The 19,749-nt window shown below is 44.5% G+C and overlaps 1 protein-coding gene across 2 annotated transcripts in view; it reads left to right on the top strand.

The window, feature by feature from the left end:
* The first annotated feature begins 2 nt into the window (after positions 1-2).
* The window catches only part of Fam104a (family with sequence similarity 104 member A), a 23,804-nt gene continuing 4,057 nt past the window's right edge, over positions 3-19,749 (top strand). Inside the window, exons 1-2 of one of the 2 annotated variants that reach the window (XM_057776247.1) lie at positions 3-241; positions 6,100-6,199. In XM_057776247.1, the coding sequence (XP_057632230.1) occupies positions 18-241; positions 6,100-6,199 (324 nt within the window). In that variant the 5' untranslated portion in view covers positions 3-17. The remainder of the gene's footprint in view (positions 242-6,099; positions 6,200-19,749) is intronic. The other variant, XM_057776248.1, reaches the window with a different exon arrangement.

Here is a 19,749-nt window from a genome sequence, read left to right as displayed (position 1 = left end):
ACCACGGCGCCTGCGACATGGGGGGGCGCGGAGGAGACGCCGGAAGTCGCGGTGGTACGGGTCGGCCTGAGGGGTACTCAGCGCCCGCAGCCTCTACCCGCGCGGCGGCCAGAGCCCAAGCCCGTGGGGGTGGGCGTGGCGGTCGCCGGAACACAACTCCGTCCGTTCGCTGTCGGCGCGGGGCGGCGCCGCCGCGTCGCTCGCCTTCACCAGCGGCCATGAGCGAGCGCCTCCGCCCCAGGTGAGCGAAGGGACCCACTCACTCTCCCCGCGGCCCCTCGGTCGAGGATCCCTGCGCGATGGAGCCGAGGGGCGCACGAAGCCGGGGTGCTGCGAGGCCCCGTCTGCGTCGCTCTGCGGTCGGAGGAGGCGGGGAGAAGGTTGCGCCGCCTCTGACACCTGGACCCTGCGGGGAGCCAGAGAGGTGACTCTCTGGAATCCAGGTCTACTCCTCCGTCTTTTTCTGGTTTGCTTCGACTTCTGCCCTTTCCACTTTGGAATGAGGTTTGTTCGGTCCTACAAGACAGACGGTGGACCTAAAGCTTTCCTGTCCTAAATTTAGGCGGGTGGTGGTGGCGGCGGGGAGTGGGGGGGGGATGGGAGGACTAGCGGAGCTTGAAGAGGCCAGCCCCCCAAGAAGGCGCCTCCGAGGGGGACGGGACGCGACGGGGCGGGGAGATGCTGGCGCCCCAAGGTCAGGGGAAAGGCGGGGGTTGGGCTTAGCCCTGCAGATGGGAGGGCTTAGGGCCGATCGCAGCTCTGTCTCCTGAGCTGTTTTTAACCCAGAAGGACAGATGGACCCGGGAGGGTCGTGACCCACTCTCGGTTGTGACATTAACAGGCAGTATTCTAAACTGTCTGGCTGAGGAGCCGTTTGGCTTTGAGGCGGGAGGTGGAAAACATTGCGAGTTAATGCTCGTCTTCAAGAAGGTGGGAAGAGAGCCGGGCGGTGGTGGCGCACGCCTTTAATCCCAGCGCTTGGGAGGCAGAGGCAGGCGGATCTCTGTGAGTTCGAGACCAGCCTGGTCTACAAGAGCTAGTTCCAGGAAAGGCTCCAAAACCACAGAGAAACCCTGTCTCGGGAAAAAAAAAAAAAAGAAGGTGGGAAGAAGTAAGTTGGGATGCCCTGCCTCAGAATGAAGAGGGCCCGCATTATTTCTTATTAGAATGTCACCTCTAACTACGGAGCTCGACGACCTGTACAAGTTTTACTTTCTCGTTTTTCTCATGAAGAACAGACTCAGAGAGCGTCGTTTAAGTTTATCCAGATTCACGTCTCTTTATTCCATAGTAGTTTCAGGTGCATCATAGTATTGCTTTTTTATTTTCTCTTTTAAAAGATTTTATTTATTTTTAGGTGTATGGGTGTTTTGCTTGCGTGTATATACATAGACCACGCGTGTCCATAGAAATAGGAGGAGAGCATCGGATCTCCTGGACCTAGAGCTGCAGTTGGATGTGAGCCAACATGTGGATGCTAGGAACCAGACCTCAGTCCCCTGCACCAGCAACAACTATTTTTCAGTCTTGAGCCATCTCCCCCAAGCCCTGTATCTTATTCCATGCATTCATTGGTTGTGAATGTAATCACTGTTTTCCAGGGCTTCTCCTTGAAATAGTTATTTCTTGGGATTGAACTCACCAACATCCTGAGCATATTCGGTCCAGTGTTGAAAATCTAGATGTCCCTAGACTGAATTGAATTGTTGATTTTGTTTATGTAGTAATTGTGGCAGAAAGTCTGTACTTGTCTGAACAAGATGTTCAAGCTAAACTGGAAATTATAAGGTGCCTATCAAAATTATCATCTGGTCTTTGGCATTGATGCAGGACCTAAAGGTTTAATCTTACTGATTGTGCAGATAGCATGAGGTCATAATCTTGCTAATTATTGAAGATGATTTATGGTCCAGCTACAGTCATCTCTTTAGGATTAGTAAGCCTGAGCTGACTGCCATTATTTGGAAACTCTTGGAAAGTCTCCCTCACCTGACAAACCCCAGCGTTTTCTACCAGGAATAGGTTTTTTATTTATTTATTCATTTTTTTTGGTTTTTCGAGACAGGGTTTCTCTGTGGCTTTGGAGCCTATCCTGGAACTAGCTCTTGTAGACCAGGCTGGCCTTGAACCCAGAGATCCGCCTGCCTCTGCTGGGATTAAAGGCGTGCGCCACCACCGCCCAGCTAGATTCTTTTCTATAGTTCTGTAAGCTAGTAATCTGAGTTTGTACTGACTGTAGATTCTTTTATATAGTGCTGTAAGATAGTGGTCTGAGTTTGTACAGAATGTAGATTCTTTTATATAGTGCTGTAAGCTAGTAATCTGAGTTACTGACTGTAAATTCTTTTATGTATCTAATTTACAGGAGTCGTAGTGTGTTTCTATCTTCTGGTGACTTCTTTAAAATAAGCGCTTTGGTGAGGACAGATCTTTCTTGCCTACTTTTCACCCATGAGCTACCTTGACCAGCTACAGTGTCTATCTCCAAGGCAGTTCCTGTCTCTGAATCTGGTCCCTCAGTTAAAAGATGTAGAGCTGAGCTCAGACTTTTTTCAGACTTTGACAGTCAACTGTGCAGGTTGTAGAAGGGTGGGCATGTGGGTGGTAAGAAAGCCTGACTTACCACACATCCCTAATTTTTACGTATGAATCGTGGGGAGAAATGCCCTACAGCAAGAAGTAAACTCTTTTAAAGAAACACATGACATGAGGTGTAGTTATACTTGCTTTTGATCCCAGCCAGCACTCAGAGACAGAGAATCTGCATTTGAGGCCAACTTGATGTCCAGGCCAGTCAGGCTACATAGTGAGACCTTGTCTCAGAACAAACAAACAAACAGATAGACACACAAAACCATTTGAGAGGCAGTTTCTGTACTCTGATTCCATCTGCCTAGGTTCTCCAGAGGACCAGCAAGATAGGGCAGAAGAGAAATAAGGAAAGTGATGGAGTCCGCCGTCCTTGGGGTAATAGATGTCCAACAGTTTTCTTTACCTAGGTGGAAAGGAGAGAATCTGATCAATTACAGGGTGCCTTAGTAATAAGGCGATTGAAAGCTGCTTCTAGTTATCTAATAACAGCCAAGAACAACGAAAATGGAGGACTCGTAGAGTTCCTTCTGAACATTACTACCCAGAGGAGAGGACAACTCAGAGACCCAAGAGATGGCGCCTGTACCGTGAGAAAGCTGACCGCTCTCTCACATGGCTTTCTCAGAGGTAGATAGGTGGGAACTAGAGAGCAGCCCTTCTGCTAGTCTCGTTACCGGGAGGAAGCGTGCCCTGCTACCCATGAGGACATAATAGTTTTTGGTCAGGCTCATAAAGTTTGGTGGGAGTGACTCAGCAGCCCCAAGCATAACCAGCTGTTGGCGTACTGATAATAGACGTTTGGAGACAGTCTACTGCCTCTGAGTTTTTCTTTGACTGTCATGACTCCCAGCAAGCATTGCTTTATTTTACATCCCCAAGGAAGTTGCCTGTCTTATAATATTTTCTATAATAAATTAGTCTTTTTTTCCCCAGTGAAGCAGGAGTTCTGTCTGTAGTCTTTGATAAATTTTATTCTTGATTTTTTTTTTTTTTTGCTTTGTATTTGTTTGTTTATTGGGGGGGGTGTTCACTGTGTAGCCCTGGTTGTCCTGGAAATCGTTCTATGTGGTTAACTGTGGTTGTGCGTGAAGATGTTAGGGTTTGTGTGCTTCCACAGTATATTTATGCTGGGCATGGCTACAGCAGCAGTAGCTACAGGGCTGCAGCCAGCCTCTCGTGAATGCGCTAGTAGCACATTGGGTTGATGTGACTCAGCCTGTGAGGAAGTTAGCTTCAGTACTGAAGGCTGGTGTAAGAACAGCAGGGGCTGGCATTAGACACATCTTGGGATGAGTGAGTCCTGGCACTCTGAGTGGTCCAGTGAGTGCTTGGTCATAGTTGAGCAGTGAGACTGGGAAGGTAGTAGGTGGTGTGTCCGAGTCTGGGGTAGCTGTGTGAAGTAACCTGAAGGAGGTGCTGGCTGATCACAGGGTTGGGCACAGCCTGTTTTTTGTTTTGTTTTGTTTTGTTGGCCATTCTCTGTATATTGGTGATGAGATGCGCCTGGCACTCTTTGCTGAGTCAAAGCTCCATATGGTGATCCAGTAGAGCTTCTGTAGCGAAGAGACTGCTGCTCAGTGTAAAGAGATAAGGTCTCACGATGTGGCCAGGCTGGCCTCAAATGTGCAGTGATTGTCCAGCCTCAGCTCCCTGCTTGCTGGCATTATAGCATAGCCACTGTGCCTGGCAGCAACTAGATTTTTTTATTTCTAAATTAATTAATTTTGCTTTTTTTGAGACAGACTTAGATTGCTGACCTGGAGCTCACTGTACAGAACAGGCCTTGAACTTGCAGTGATTCTCCTGCCTCTGCTTCCTGAATTCTGGGATTAGACATGCAAGCCATCACACCCAGCAGGATGTGGATTTTAAGTTTTGTTTTATTTAAATTTAAATGGCCACATTATTAGTGCCTGCCATTTTGGGCAGGTTATCCCAGGCAGTTGGTTCTGGAGCTCTTCCTCCTTTGATTTATTCCGGTTTTCTAGTTTGGGATTAAAATCCTTCTGATAGCCCTAATTATTGTAGATAGTTTAAATAAACATATATTCTTTTATACTGACTGAAAGCACTTGCTGGAGAAAGATGTGATTTATTCCCCACCTTTTACCTGGCAGTTTTAACCAGAATATTCTGTCACTGAGTGACAGCCCAGTGCAGTGATGTAATGGTGATAGTGGTGTAGCCAAGCGTTTTCAGTGATGGCTCAGAAAAGTAATTGCCCCACCTCACCCCAGCAGGGCTTTAGGACCTCTCACCTCTGCATTCTGTATGACAGAATGTTGTGTGTATTTCAGGACAAACAGGCAGTCAGCGTCCTCACTTCAGTGCTCTGTGGGGCAGGGAGTGGAGTGGGGTTAGAGTTATAATTTTAGGATTTGTGGTAAAGGAAACTGAGTTGTTACCCTCCTCCTCTCTCTGTTCCCAGCAGGTGTTTGGAAACTAGTCTTTCTCCATAAGGCTCGGCCTCGCTAGCTGTCTCGGCTTAGTGTCCAGCATTGGAATATTAGAATTCTCCCACTGGGGTGTCGTGGTTGTAGTAGAGCTCTTAAAATAACTCTAAAGCCATTTCTGACAACTCTGAGGCCTCTCAGCAGTAGTGACCCCCCCAACCAGGAATCTAACAATTAGTCTTTGTGAATGCTCTCCAGAAATTGGGGCAGATAACCTTTAAGATGTTGACCCAGGCCGGGCGATGGTGGCGCACGCCTTTAATCCCAGCACTGTGAGTTCGAGATCAGCCTGGTCTACAGAGCTAGTTCCAGGACAGGCTCCGAAGCCACAGAGAAACCCTGTCTCGAAAAACCAAAAAAAAAAAAAAAGTTGTTGACCCAGTTCCTGATGTACATGCCAGGTGGGAGGCCTCCCGGAGACTTGATTTGATTCAGCCCCTGGGAAAGGGGTCAAAGTGACCCTTAGATGTTTTCTCTTACCTGGCAACTGCTCTCCAGCCAATTATTGGTAATAGCCCTTTTGAATAAGCCAAACATAATAATCAAAGAACAACCCCCAGACACCCACCTTGCTTCTGTGGCTTTTTCCTTTAAAAGTAGCCTGTAGCTGGGCGGTGGTGGCGCACGCCTTTAATCCCAGCACTCGGGAGGCAGAGACAGGCGGATCTCTGGGAGTTCGAGGCCAGCCTGGTCTACAAGAGCTAGTTCCAGGACAGGAACCAAAAAGCTATGGAGAAACCCTGTCTCGAAAATCAAAAAAAAAAAAAAAAAAGTAGCCTGTACCAGCTATTCGGGGTCTTTCTGGCCTCCCGAATGCTGAAAGACCCTGTCATGACAGAATTAATAAAATCCTCATTCTTTTACATCAGCTGTGGTGTGACAGGTGGTCTCTTGGGGTGACTCCTCCTCGGTGTTTGGACTCTAGGATCCAACAGTGGTAGATTAATTTTTTTAGCCTAGAGGGTACATTTTTTTGTGTGTTGTTGTGGTTTATAATTGAAGTATCTGCAAGCTCCCTAACTGCTTATTTTTCTTCTTTGTGTTTAAATTTTAGGAAAAGGAGAAGAAATGGCAATGATGATGACAACCACCTCCCACCCCAGACCAAAAGAAGCAGTAGGAACCCCATCTTCCAGGACTCCTGGGACACAGAGGTAGGCAGAATGGCCACAGGGTCAGCTGCATGACCTGGTCTCCATTGCATAATTGGAAGGAGTTCATTTTTCCAAGAACACCTCACCTGCCTTGACTGTGGGAGTTTCCACCTTTACTTGCTTCTTTGCATCCTTATGTTAAGGCAGAGTTTTGATGAGTAGCCCTGGCTAGCCTGGAACCCAAACCTCGTTGGCCTCAAGTTTGTGGCTGTCCTTTCCCTTAGTGCCGGGGTTGCAGTTATGTGCTGGCACAGTAGGCAACCTGTATTTCTACTTTTGAATCAAAGCCTCTTTGAGGAAGGTAGGGACTGTTTGTCCTGCCAGGTAAGCAGTGTGCACATGTTCATTTTCACTCATCCCCACCCCATTTATTTATAATCATTTCTTGGACTTTGGAAGCCATCTTTGAATCCTCTAATTTATATTTCCTGGTGGTTTATGGGAGGCATATTTGTTACTTGCATTCAGTAGCAGCTCTAGACAGCAGAGTGTGTACAGCGTGTGTACATGGATCCCCTTTTTGTCCTGGGATTAAAGGCTTGCACCGCCACCGCCCAGCCACAGATCCCTTGTTACAGGGTTTTTATTTTATTTTTATTTAAAAGAAAGGCCAAAAGAGGGTACCAGATCTTATTACAGATCTCATCTGTGGGCCACTATGTGGTTTCTGGGAATTGAACTCAGAACCTCTGGAAGAACAGCCAGTGCTCTTAACCGCTGTGCCATCTGTGTGTGCTAGAAACTGTTCTTCCACAAGGCTGTGAGGGGAGGAGAGTGAGGTAAAGGCGGGAAGCACACTCAAAAGTTTTTTGCATTTTGTGTTTTCCAGAAAGAGTACTCTGCTGTGGGGGATTTTTTTTTTTTTTTTTTTTTTTTTTTTTTGTGCAGTTGGGGATTGATAATAGGACTCAAGGTTGAAGTGCTGTTGGTGAATCATGCTGCCTAGACATTCTGGCTCCTAACAGTTGTCATGCTACGGACATCTGGGTTCTTAGACACTGAACAGGTCCTGCTGTATTTGGTTCCACTAACAGGGTTTGCCTCATATCTAGACTCTGAACTAATAATCCAAAGTCACCAATGGGGGCACTGACCTTCATGTTTCAGGACCAGCTAATAAGCAAATCTAGAGTATGTTCCTGTCATGATTAGGCTTGAGTTCTGATAACATTTCTTTTAAAATCTTAGTTTACTTTTTTCTTCTTCTTTTTTTTTTTGGATTTTTCGAGACAGGGTTTCTCTGTAGCAAAGTGTTTAGCCTGCCTGGGGAGGGGTGGGGTAGGTGGATGGCATGCCCTTAGTCCCAGCACTCTTGAGGCAGAAGTAGGCGGATCTTGTGAGTTCAAGAACAGCCAGGTCTATAGAGTGAGTTTGAGGACAGCCAGAACTACACGGAGAAACCCTGTCTCGAAAACAAAACAAAAAAGCCTTTAGGTGAAAAGAAGTTGAGGTTTGGTTGAATGGAATGATTGAGAAAATACTGGGGGTGACAGAAACCAGAGGCCAGAGTGTGCTGTGAACATCTTAGGTCAAAAAGTAGCGGCCATGGCTTGCCACCATCCTGTCAGTGGTTTTGATGCTTTAGAACAGGCTTAAAAATGTCATCTTTTTTAACCTAAAAATTTTGTTTCCTTTTTAAAAATTAAAAACATTATCTTTACGCCGGGCGGTGGTGGCGCACGCCTTTAATCCCAGCACTCGGGAGGCAGAGGCAGGCGGATCTCTGTGAGTTCGAGACCAGCCTGGTCTACAAGAGCTAGTTCCAGGACAGGCTCCACAACCACAGAGAAACCCTGTCTTGAAAAAAGCAAAAAAAAAAAAAAAAAAAAAAAAAATTATCTTTATTTGTGTGTGTCCTGGAGGCGGGCACTGTGGAGGGCAGAGGATAATGATGCACAGAGGCACTGGTTCTCAGATCATTCCACCGTGTGGGCTTGGGAATCAAGTTGATTGTCAGACTTGGGCAATGTCTTTGCCTGCTGAACTGCCTCACTGGACTTGATTTTGTTGTCTGTCTTCTTTTTCTTCTCTCTCTCTCTCTCTCTCTCTCTCTCTCTCTCTCTCTCTCTCTCTCTCTCTCTCTTTCTTTCTGAGACAAGGTTTCTCTGTAGCTTTGGAGCCTGTCCTGGAACTAGCTCATAGACTAGGCTGGCCTCGAACTCACAGAGGTTCACCTGCCTCTGCCTCCCCAGTGTTGGGATTAAAGGCATGCGCCACCACCACCTGGCTTTTCTTTTTCTTTCTTTCTTTTTTTAATTTTTAATTTAATAATTTTTTGTTTGTTTTGTTTTTTGGGGGTGGGGTTCAAGACCGGGTTTCTCTGTGTAGCCCTGGCTGTCCTGGAACTCACTCTGTAGATCAGACTGGCCTCGAACTCACAGAGATCTCCTCCTCCCCTCCTTTTTGTTGTTGTTGTGTTTGGGGTGGGGGTGGATAGGATCTCTCCCTGTAGCTCTTGTTAGCAGGAACTTGCTGTGTAGACAAGGCTGGCCTTAAACTTGAAGAGATTCACCTGCCTTTGCCTCCCAAATGCTGGGGTTAAAGGTATGTGCCACCATGCCAGCCTGTGTTGTTTTAATTGTAGTTTGTAGAAAATACCCTTGACTTAGTTTCTACCATCTATGCATTGGTGTCCCAGAAGAAAATAGTGGCTTGTGACTTAATCTTTGGGTCCACATATCTTTCTTTCTTGTCCAGAGAAGTTTCACTGTTGAACTAGTCTGGCATCAATAGTCTGAAGTGTGGGCTAGCTGGTCCTCATTACAGTTTAAGGCCATGGTAACAACCTTTGTCTGCACCCATTGGCAAGCTCACTCAACTTGGCATCTTAACTATTACTTTCAGTGTTGCTTGCTGGACACTGGCTGCTGTGCTGTGCTGAACTTACTCAGTGCTGGGGTGAAGAGTGAACAACAGGTGATCCAGAGAGTCAGAGGCTGGGGTCTTCTGAAAGTGGGAAGTGAAGCCCAAGTGACTGACGTCCCCACTGGAATAGGTTCTTTTGTTTGTAACTCTTTTCTGATAATTGTATATAAAAGAGAAGGATAAATTATTAATATTGTCGGTTGATGTAATAAATAAACTACTGGCTTAATACAAGTGTTAGTTAACCTTCTAATTCTGAGGCTGAGTCAGCAAGATATGCTTCCTTTAGGGTGAGATAACCCATTTCCTGGGGCTGGAGAGATGCTCAGTGGTTAAGAGGACTGGCTGCTCTTTCAGAGAACCCAGGTTCAATTCCTAGCACTCAACAACTGTTACTTCAGTTCAAGGGGATCCAACACCCTCACACAGATATACAGGCAGACAAAGTGCACATAAACAACACCAATGCACGTAAAAACAAAACAGTCATTTCCGGGGCTATCTTGAAATTCTAAAATAGTTTTAGAGGGGCTGGAGAGATGGCTCAGGTTAAGAGCACTGGCTGCTCTTCCAAAGGTCCTGAGTTCAATTCCCAGCAACCACATGGTGGCTCACAACCATCTATAATGAGGTCTGGTGCCCTCTTCTGGCCTGCAGGCATACACACAGACAGAATATTGTATACATAATAAATAAATAAATTTAAAAAAAATAGTTTTAGAGTTTTTTTTTCTGGTAATGTTTTTCCATTTGTGAGACATTTGTTTGAAATCACTGCCTCTAATCAACTTCTAAGACTTGCTCTTTTCTGCTGCACGTTACAGCTGGCCGTGCAGCATTTGTCTCCTGCAGCTGTTGCACTGGGTCAGTTGTCTGAAAGCTGGAGGTGGTGGACACCTCTTGCCCTGATGTTCTGAGTGAAGGGCTGTGAGACCTGACTCGGAGAGTTGCTCTGCCAGCAGGAGCTTTGCTTTGGGTGCGTTTTCTTCCTTTCATTTTAATTAAGACTTTTCCCCACTCAGGTGGAGAAATTGGGCCACAGAAACATAGCATAGTTGATAGGAGGCAGGGAAGAGGCATACAGCCTGGCCTTAGGGCTGCTTGCCCTCAGCGGGTGTGAGCTGCTTTCAGAAGACATGCCAGCTCAGATGGGCTTTGCTAAGTATAGCCATGAGCAGCCAGACCCTAGGCTTCACTTCAGTCACAGCAGAATTCTATCATCTGGAAAGTTTCCCAAAGTAGATGCTGTGATATGTAGTATCTGGGGAAGTAGACAAGAAAAAGCAAAGAGATGAGTTATTGTTTGAGAACTTAAAAACCTTTAACTCCAGTGACTTAGAGTTAAGGACATGTAAGCCTTAGGATTCTCCTTTGCCTGGCTTTCCTTCTGTGTGCATGGTGCATGCATGTATGCAGGCCAAAGACTGTGAGGTTGGGGGGTCTGTTCCTCTATTGCTTTCTACCTTGTTGCTAATTTTTAAAATTATTATTATTTGTATGCAGTTATATTTGTGCGGGAGTGTATGTGTGTGTGTGTCACACTGCATGTTTGGAGGTCAGGGAACAATGTTGTGGTTTTTCTTTTAATTTTTTTATGATATATTTATCTTTATTTTATGTGCATTGGTGTGAAGGTGTCAGATCCCCTGGAACTGGATTTTTCAGACAGTTGTGAGCTGCCATGTGGGTGCTGGAAGAGCAATCAGTACTCTTAACTGCTGAGCCATTTCTCCAGCCCCCAATGTTGTGGTTCTTTCCTTCTTCCTTTACATGGACTCTGGGGATCAAACTCAGGTGGCCAGGCTTGCACAGCAAGTTCCTTCACCCACTAAACCATCTTGTTAGCCCTCCACTTTATATTTTGAGACAAGATCTCAGTGAATCTATAGCTTTCCATTTTGGCTAGATTGGCTGGTCAGCAAGCCTTCAAGTTTCTCCTGTCTCTAATTCCCCAGTGTAGTCCCCTGGGGTTACAGATGCATTCCTTCCACTGCCAGTTTCATATGTGGGCTCTGGGGATACAAAGTTGAGTCTTCAGACTTGCGCAGCAGGCACTTTGTCAATTGAGTAATCTCTCCAGCCCCTGGCACTATTTTTAAAGTACAGTTTGCTAATGTAAGATAAAATTTTTTTAAGCAATTCTTAATGAACCCTGATAGTTAACACATTAGCCAGGCATGGCTCTTTGCTCGGTGAGCAAGACTGGAAGTGATTTAATAACTTGTATCTTCCTTTTGGGTCCTGTATAAAGGCAGCAGAATTTTCTCTTTTCTCTTTCTTTTCCTTCCCTCCCTTCCTCTTTCTTTTTTAAAGTTTACTTATTGTATGAGTGTTTTACCTGCATGTGTGTACATCACATGTGGCCCTATTGCCCCCGGAGATCAGAAGAGGCATTGAGTTCCTTGGAACTGGAGTTTGAGTGGTTGTGAGTTGCCATGGAGATGCTGGGAACTGGCCCCTTTGTCCCTTGTAAGAGTAACTCAGCAATATTATTGAGCACTTACTAAGGCTGGTAAAAACGGACTAGATTAGGCTATGTCTATAATCCCACTACTTGAGGCTGAGGTAGGAGGCTTACCATTAATTTGAGACCAACCACAGGGTCTTGAATTACCATAGTAAGTTCTAATCCAGCCTGAGTATAATGTAAAATCCTGTCTCAAAAGCAAATAAACACAAACAAAAAAACTGTAAAGAAGCCGGTTGACCTCACAGGAACTACTCTGCTGGTTGAGTTGTAGTTGTACACATGTAGGAGTTTCAGAGGCAGGATGAGCACTGCTGTAACTGAGGAGAAGTAGCTGTTAGCTGACAGTGGGAATGTGTATTGTGTATATTTATTCACTAATTTATTATTTACATGGAGGATTGGACCTAGAGCCTTGTGTAAGTGCCAGTCTAAGTGTTTACTGCTAAGCTACATTCCTAACCCAGTTTAGAATCATTTTTTTTTGCTTGTTTTGTTTTATTTTATTTTTTATTTGTTTTATTTTAGCTCCCCCCACAGGGTTTAGCTCTGGCTGTCCAGGAACTTGCTCTGTAGACCAGGCTGACCTTGAACTCACAGAGATCTTCCTGCCTCTGCCTCTTTGAGTGCTAGGATTAAAGGCATGCTGCACCACTGCCAGACTAGTATAATCTTTTAAGAAGATGTTTTCAAGTTTCAGTTCATGTGTAAGAGTGTTTTATTTGCATGTTTATCTGCACTATGTGTCTGTGGAGGTCAGAAGATGATATAGGTTTTTCAGGAACCAGAGTTACGTAATGTTGTGAGCAACCATGTGGGTACTAAGAACTAAACCCAGGTCCTCTGCAAGAACAGCCAGTGCTCTTCACTGCTGAGGCATTCCTTCAACTCCAAGTTGGGCATAATTTTAGAAATGTTTAATATTAAAGTGGTCATTTTAAATTTTGCTTTAAAATTAAATATTCTGTCTAATTTACTATTACATTTACTAATACTACATTTACTTAGTGTGTGTGTCTAGGTCACAGGACAGCTGTGGGAGTTGGTTCTCTTCACCACGTAGGAACTATCTCAAGGTCATGTTTTGTTGTTCTGTATAGCTCAACCTAGCCTTGAACTTACGTTTTTGTGATCCTGCTTCCACCTCCCAGTGCTGCAATTGCAGACCCAGCTAAAGCTCTTAATTTTTTTCCATCTTAAATCTTTTTGGGGGTAGTAGGTATTTGCCAAACCCAGAGTTGTTTTAGCTGACTCTTGCGAGGAATTGGGGTAGTTTGTTTATAACCCTGTGACAAACAAGCTTTGTCTTTGTATAGCCAAGGCTGGCCTTAGACTCGGATCCTCCTGCCTCACTGTCTCTCTGTGGGATTATGGGAGTGTGCCATCACATTGCATATGAGAGTTTTTTCTTTGTAGGTTCATGTAAATTGAAAGCATTGGTAAATGTGGACATGAAGGTGAAGAGAAACTATGGCCTGAAAGACTGAAGTATTTTTCTAGATGGGCATAGCATGGCATAAGTGTGACATACTTTTAATCACAACATTCAGGAGGCAGACGCAGGCAAATTTCTGTGAAGCCAGCTCGGCCCTAAATAGTGTGTTCCAGGACAGCCTGAGCTACATAGACCATGTCTCAAAAACAAATAAACAAAAAGTCAGCCAAAAAAACCAATCAAATAAAAACTATAAAATGATCTTCCTCCAAAGAAGTCAAACTCACTATTTGCTGATGATAAGATAGTTTACTAAGTGACCCAAAAAATTCTACCAAGGAACTTCTACAGTTCATAAACGCTTCAATAATATAGTAGGATACAAGATTAATTAAAAAAAAATCAGTAGCCTTCCTTTACACAGATGATAAATGGACTGAGAAAGAAATTAGAGAAATATCACCCTTCATAATAGCCACAAATAACATAAAAAATATCTTGGAGTAATTCTAACCAAACAAGTGGAAGACCTGTATGACAAGAACTGTAGATCTTTGAAGAAAGAAATTGAAGAAGACACCAGAAAATGGAAAGATCTCCCATGCTCTTGGGTAGGTAGAACTAACATAGTAAAAATGGCAGTCTTACCAAAAACAGTCAACTTCATATGGAAAAGCGAAAAAAACCTAGAATAGCCAAAACAATCCTGTACAATAAAGGAACTTGTGGAGGCATCACAATAGCCTGGTATTGGCATAAAAATAAACAGGAGGACCAATGGAACCGAATCGAAGACCCGGATAATAATCCACACACCTACGACCACCTACTTCATTTTTGACAAAGAAGCAACAAATATAAAATGGAAAAAAGAAAGCATATTCAACAAATGATGCTGGTATAACTGGACATCAACATGTAGAAGAATGAAAATAGATCCAGATCTATTGCCGTGCTCAAAGCTTAAGTCCAAATGGATCAAAGACCTCAACATGAAGCCAGCCACATTGAACCTCATAAAAAAAGTGGGAAGTACACTTGAACACATTGGTACAGGAGACCACTTTCTAAATATAACCCCCAGTAGCAAAGACACCAAAAGAAACAGTTAATAAATGGGACCTCTGTAAACTGAGAAGCTTCTGTAAAACAAAGGATATGGTCAACAAGACAAGCAGCAGCCAACAGAATGGGTAAAGATCTTCACCAACCCCACATTGGACAGAGGGCTGATCTTAAAAATATGCAAAGGACTCAAGAAATTGGTCATCAAAAGAACAAATAATCAATAAAAAATGGGGTACAGTCCTAAACAGAGAACTCTCAATAGAGGAATCTAAAATGGCTGAAAGACACTTAAGGAAATGTTCAACATTTAGTCATCAGAGAAATGCAAATAAAAACAACTCTTGAGATTCCATCTTACACCTGTAAGAATGGCCAAGATCAAAAACATTGATGACAATTTATGTTGGAGAGGATGTGACTTAAGGAAATGTTCAACATTTAGTCATCAGAGAAATGCAAATAAAAACAACTCTTGAGATTCCATCTTACACCTGTAAGAATGGCCAAGATCAAAAACATTGATGACAATTTATGTTGGAGAGGATGTGGGGTAAAGGGAACACTCCTGCATTGTTGGTGGGAGTGCAAGGTGGTACAACCCCTTTGGATATAAGTTTGGCGATTTCTCAGAAAATTAGGAAACAACCTTCCTCAAGACCCAGTAATACCACTTTTGGGTATACATGTAAAGGATGCTCAATGGTGCCATAAGAACATGTGCTCAAGCCGGGCGATGGTGGCGCACGCCTTTAATCCCAGCACTCGGGAGGCAGAGGCAGGTGGATCTCTGTGAGTTCGAGACCAGCCTGGTCTACAGAGCTAGTTCCAGGACAGGTTCCAAAGCCACAGAGAGACCCTGTCTTGAAAAACCAAAAAAAAAAAAAAAAAAAAGAACATGTGCTCTACTATGTTCATAGCAGCATTGTTTGTCATAACCAGAACCTAGAAACAACCTAAATGCCCCTCAATTGAAGAATGGATAAGGAAAATGTACATTTACACAATGGAGTGCTACAGAGTGGAAAAAAAAAATGACATCTTGAAATTTGAAGGCAAATGGATGGATCTAGAAAACATCACATTGAGTGAGGTAATCCAGACCCAGAAAGACAAATATAATATATACTAACTCACAAGTGACTTTTAGACATAAAACAAAGAAAAACTCGCCTATAATTCACAATCCCAGAGAACCTAAACAACAAAGAGGACCCTGAGAGAGGATCTAATCTACATGGGAAGTAGAAAAAACAAGATCTCCTGAGTAAATTGTGAGCATGGGGATAATGGGAGAGGGTTGAAGGGGAGGGGAGAGGGAGGGAGGGAGTGTTGCAAAGAGAGCCAGGCCACTTGTTCTTCCTGGCTGCCTGGCTAGCTTAGCCCCGAAATAACCACACAGATACACTGTGTGGCCCATTAGCTATAGCTTCTTATTGGCTAACTCTTATATTAACCCATTTCTATTAATCTATATATCGCCTCGTGGCAGTGGCTTTCTGGGTAAAATTCCCAACATCTGTCTCCAGCGAATCCATGGCATCTCTCTGATTCTTCTCCCAGCACTCAATTCTGTCTTCCCCGCCTACCTAAGTTCTGCCCTATCAACAGGCCAAGGCAGTTGTTAATAAAAACAATTTAAAGAAAATTATTTTCCTTCCCTTCCTCCCTCCTTCCTTCCATGGTAAAGGGAGGATAAAGAGAAGCCTGTGAGTCTAGGTGATAAATACACACAAGCTTTCTCTTTCTGTTTCTGATTATTTTAGTTGGCATATGTTAATTATACACAATAATAGGCTTTATTTTGGCCACCTTATGCATACATGTAAGGTATTTTATCATATTTACTCCCTCTTCCCCCTTTCTTCCCTTCCTTCCCAGAACCTCTTCTACTTTCTGTCTTCATTTATTTTTTGATTTACTATTTTTGATGACCTACTGAGTTTCCTTAGGGTTGTTTTTAAGATTGTGGGTCAAGTTATTCTAGGAGCATAGGTTTCTTGCAATGGATGCACTACAGAGCATGTTGAAACCTTGCCCTGCAACCATTAGCTTTCTATAGATACTCGGGGAGGAGTGAAGGTTTGTGAATCCCTTCCCCCTCTGCTACCATTGTGTGCATATAGGTCACGGGGATACTGTTCCGCCTGCATGTCAAAAGAGGACGCCATATCTCATGGTTGTGAGCCACCATGTGGTTGCTGGGAGTTGAACTCAGGACCTCTGGAAGAGTAACCACTGAGCCATTTCTCCAGCCTAATCTTAAACTCTTAAAAATTGCATTTATTTATTTAGTTAGTTAGTATTATATTCACCCAGAACAGTGGAAAACTTGTGGAAGTTGGTTTTCTTTTTACAGTATGTGTGGGTCCCTGCTGCTGAATTCAGGTTGTTAGGCATGGCAATAAAGTACATTTACCCCTCAGCCATCTCACTAGCCTAGACAGGTCTGATCTTGCGAAGGTCTTGGCCAGTAGACATTGCTCCTCTAAGACAAGACCTCACAGGCATTCTCTATCCTCTAGTCCTCCCTCTGACGCCTCCATTCTTTCCTTCCCAGCCCTTGATGTTAAGGAGGAGGCATTACGGAAGTCCCACCTGTGGCTGAGTATCCCTTACCACTTGCCTACACTAATCTGTAGGTAGAAACACCATGATTGAGATAGCAGTTAGATGGGCACAGCATGTGGACAGGTTTATGGTACCAGTTGAATCCTTCCCTTGGAGTAGGTCTCACATGCAACACGGGAGGTTGGTTTACCTTATGGATTCAGTGCCATAGGCACTGGCCGGTCAGTAGTGTAACACAGCTGAGAAAGACTCAGTGAGAGTGCTCCCTCAGCAGCCTGCATAGCGTCCTGTCCTTTAGCAGTGTGACAAGTAGCCGTCAGGGAGGAGGCTTCCATCCTTGATGGCTTATTTCTCTCTGTTCTGTATTCAGTTTTGTTTGCATTTTGAGAGTCTTACAGCCCAGATGGCCCAGGCTGCTCTTCTTACCTTCATCTCCAGAGTGCTGGAACTGCAGGCATACTGCCATGCCTGGCTAAGTTATGACTTTATGAAGCAGAGAGACTCCACAGTTAATATGCTTGCTTGGGCAGGTTTTGAAAGTTTAGGAGTAGAAAGCCGTATTTAGAGGTGTTTAATTTCTGCTATGGTATAAAGGGGTTATCATTTAAGCTAATGTCCCAGCCTGGTAAGGATAGAATTACAGGCAAGCCTACCCAGAGGAGCAGCATCTCTGGTGAGCAATTTGAGAAACTAAAGATGCACCGCAGTCCTGCATCTTCCTGTCTGTCACACAGCTTGCCAGTGTCCCGGGGTGACTGCTGGTTTTTCTCATTTCTTTGCACCTCTCAGCTTGAACATGGATCTTCTCTGGTCTGCTACTTTGCCCCTCTTGCTTCCTAACTCACCCATCTATAGCTTCCTAGGTGCCTCTTCCTTTCCCTACCCCCAGCTGTCTTTGCTTGTCTGCAGCCATCTGGTGTTTTCTCAGGGACCTTCCCTCCCTCTTCTCCTTGCTGGGCTTCCTTGTTGACTAAACTTCGTGGGGGTGTGAGCAGTGGTTGATACTCAGCAAATGATTCCCGTGTCACCTGCTCTTACGTGCATGTCCTACCAGGGCCCTCTCACCCCCCTGTTGGGTATGACACACACCTGCAACACTTCCAGGCCCTGTGCCTGCTTCCTGCTTGGCCTATGAGGAAACATTAGTAGGCCTCTTTTCCATCTCTCCAGACCTCATCATACACAGATCTTTGGGATCCTAACTCTCTGGGGTGGATCTGAGCATGACTTGAGTGTTTGGAACCTCTGCTTGTGCCTCAGTGGCTCTTGTAATCTGGCCATGATCTCTCTTTGTGTTCTGTTTTACCAGCTCCTGACACCGTCCAGGTGTGTCACACTGAGCCTATCACCCTCAGGACACTCTTTTTCCATTTGTGCTTTGAGTTTATGCTGCTTGCCTTGGTTTGTCATTCTCTGCCTATTCCAAGTTTTCCTCATGGACCAGTGGAACTTATCCAGCATGCACCACTGCATTTCTTTTCCAGCAGTAGCTGTGGACTGGTTATCTGTGGATGCATTACCACCATTTTCCTCAGTTGAGCTCAGTAAATGTTTACCAACTGCTTGAGCAGCCCTGGTGACATGCTCATAGCAGCCAGTGGGCATGAGAACAGCTAGTGTTCTGGCAAGTATGCCAGAAGCCCACAAGTGACTCCAGAACGTCTGGTCAGGACAGCGCCCTTCCGGCTGCACCGCACTGCAGCAGTCATGAGGATATAATGACCATCTGGACTCTTGACTCTCCATGGGTTTTAGTAACGGAACTCTTCGGAGTTGTCAATGTTTCCATAAGATTATTAGCAAACAGCAGGGAACCAATTTGGGCAAAAGAATTTGGTGCCTTCAGATGCAAGTATAACAGGGATAGGATAGTTCCTCTGGACAGAACGGCAGTTTGAACTCAGAAGTGTGTTCCATCACATAGGAGCATCTCCTTCCAGCCATCTGATACTGAAAGGAGGCATCACTGCCTGAGAGCAGCTTGATCAGTCTTTGCCCATTTCACCTTTTCACCTGTGGCTGGGAGCGCACGGGGCGGACAGCACAGGGCAACTGTTTGTGCTCAGAGACCGGTGAGCAGCTCATCCCAGGGGCCGGCCTGCCTGCCTGCCCTGCCCACAGGCAGCTCCTGGATGCCCTGCACCACTTGTCCCGTTCCTCCTCTCTTCTGGAGGGTGAGGGAAGGCCTTGGTGAGAGGCTCCCCTGGAGGACTCATTGCAGCTACAAGCTTCTCAGTTCTTGTGGTTAGTCATGGAAGCAGAGCAGCCTTCCCAGAATCTGACTGATAGATCAGTAGCTTTTTCAGAGTCTGTCTCAAAGTTGAAAGTAACTAAAGACCTTACTCTGTTTTGTAGTAACATTCTTTCCTTATGGTTCTCGTTCTCTCTCTCTCTCTCTCTCTCTCTCTCTCTCTCTCTCTCTCTCGTTCTCTCACTCACTTTCTCTCTCATACACACACTCATGGGGACTTTAAAAAAGGAAAGTAAACAAATAGTTAAGTAAATAAGTAGTTAAATAAAGTAGATCCAAATTCTAAATGCCTTTTTTTGATGTACACTATACACACACACAGATGTGTGTGTGTGTATATGGCAAAGAAAAGTTTTTTTAAAAAAAATATATTGTGTGGTTTGATCATATTAACCCTCTTCCCCTGCTCCTTACTTCCCTCCTGCCCGACTTTGCGTTTTCTTTCTCTTTTAAAACACTCATTGAGTCCAATTTGTGCTGCCCTAATACTCTTGGGTATGGGAGGAAAGATTTTTTTTTCTCTCCAAGACAGGGTTTCTATGTATAACCCTGGCTGTCTTGGAACTAGCCAGCCCAAGAAAAAGAAAAGAAACAAACAACCCAGATAGATGATACATTATATGTAGGGTTTAGTCTGAAGAAAAAGTGACTTCTTAGATGTTTAAGTTTCTGGCATCTCTGGTAGTGCTGAGAATAATTTTGTGGTGCATATATATGTAATGAATGTATTACAGTTTAACTAGTTTGACCAGTTAGGTTTGTTTGTGAGACATTTTACCCATGTTACCATGAGTTGGTTTGCAAGATTTAAAAATGAACTAGGAAACAAACAAAAAAATGAACTGGAGCATTGGACATAGTGACATCTCCCAGCACGTGGGAGGCTGAGGAAGGCA

Source organism: Chionomys nivalis, chromosome 7 (genome assembly GCF_950005125.1).
Source record: "Chionomys nivalis chromosome 7, mChiNiv1.1, whole genome shotgun sequence".
Lineage (NCBI taxonomy): Eukaryota > Metazoa > Chordata > Mammalia > Rodentia > Cricetidae > Chionomys > Chionomys nivalis.
This window is presented reverse-complemented; position numbering and strand designations above follow the sequence as displayed.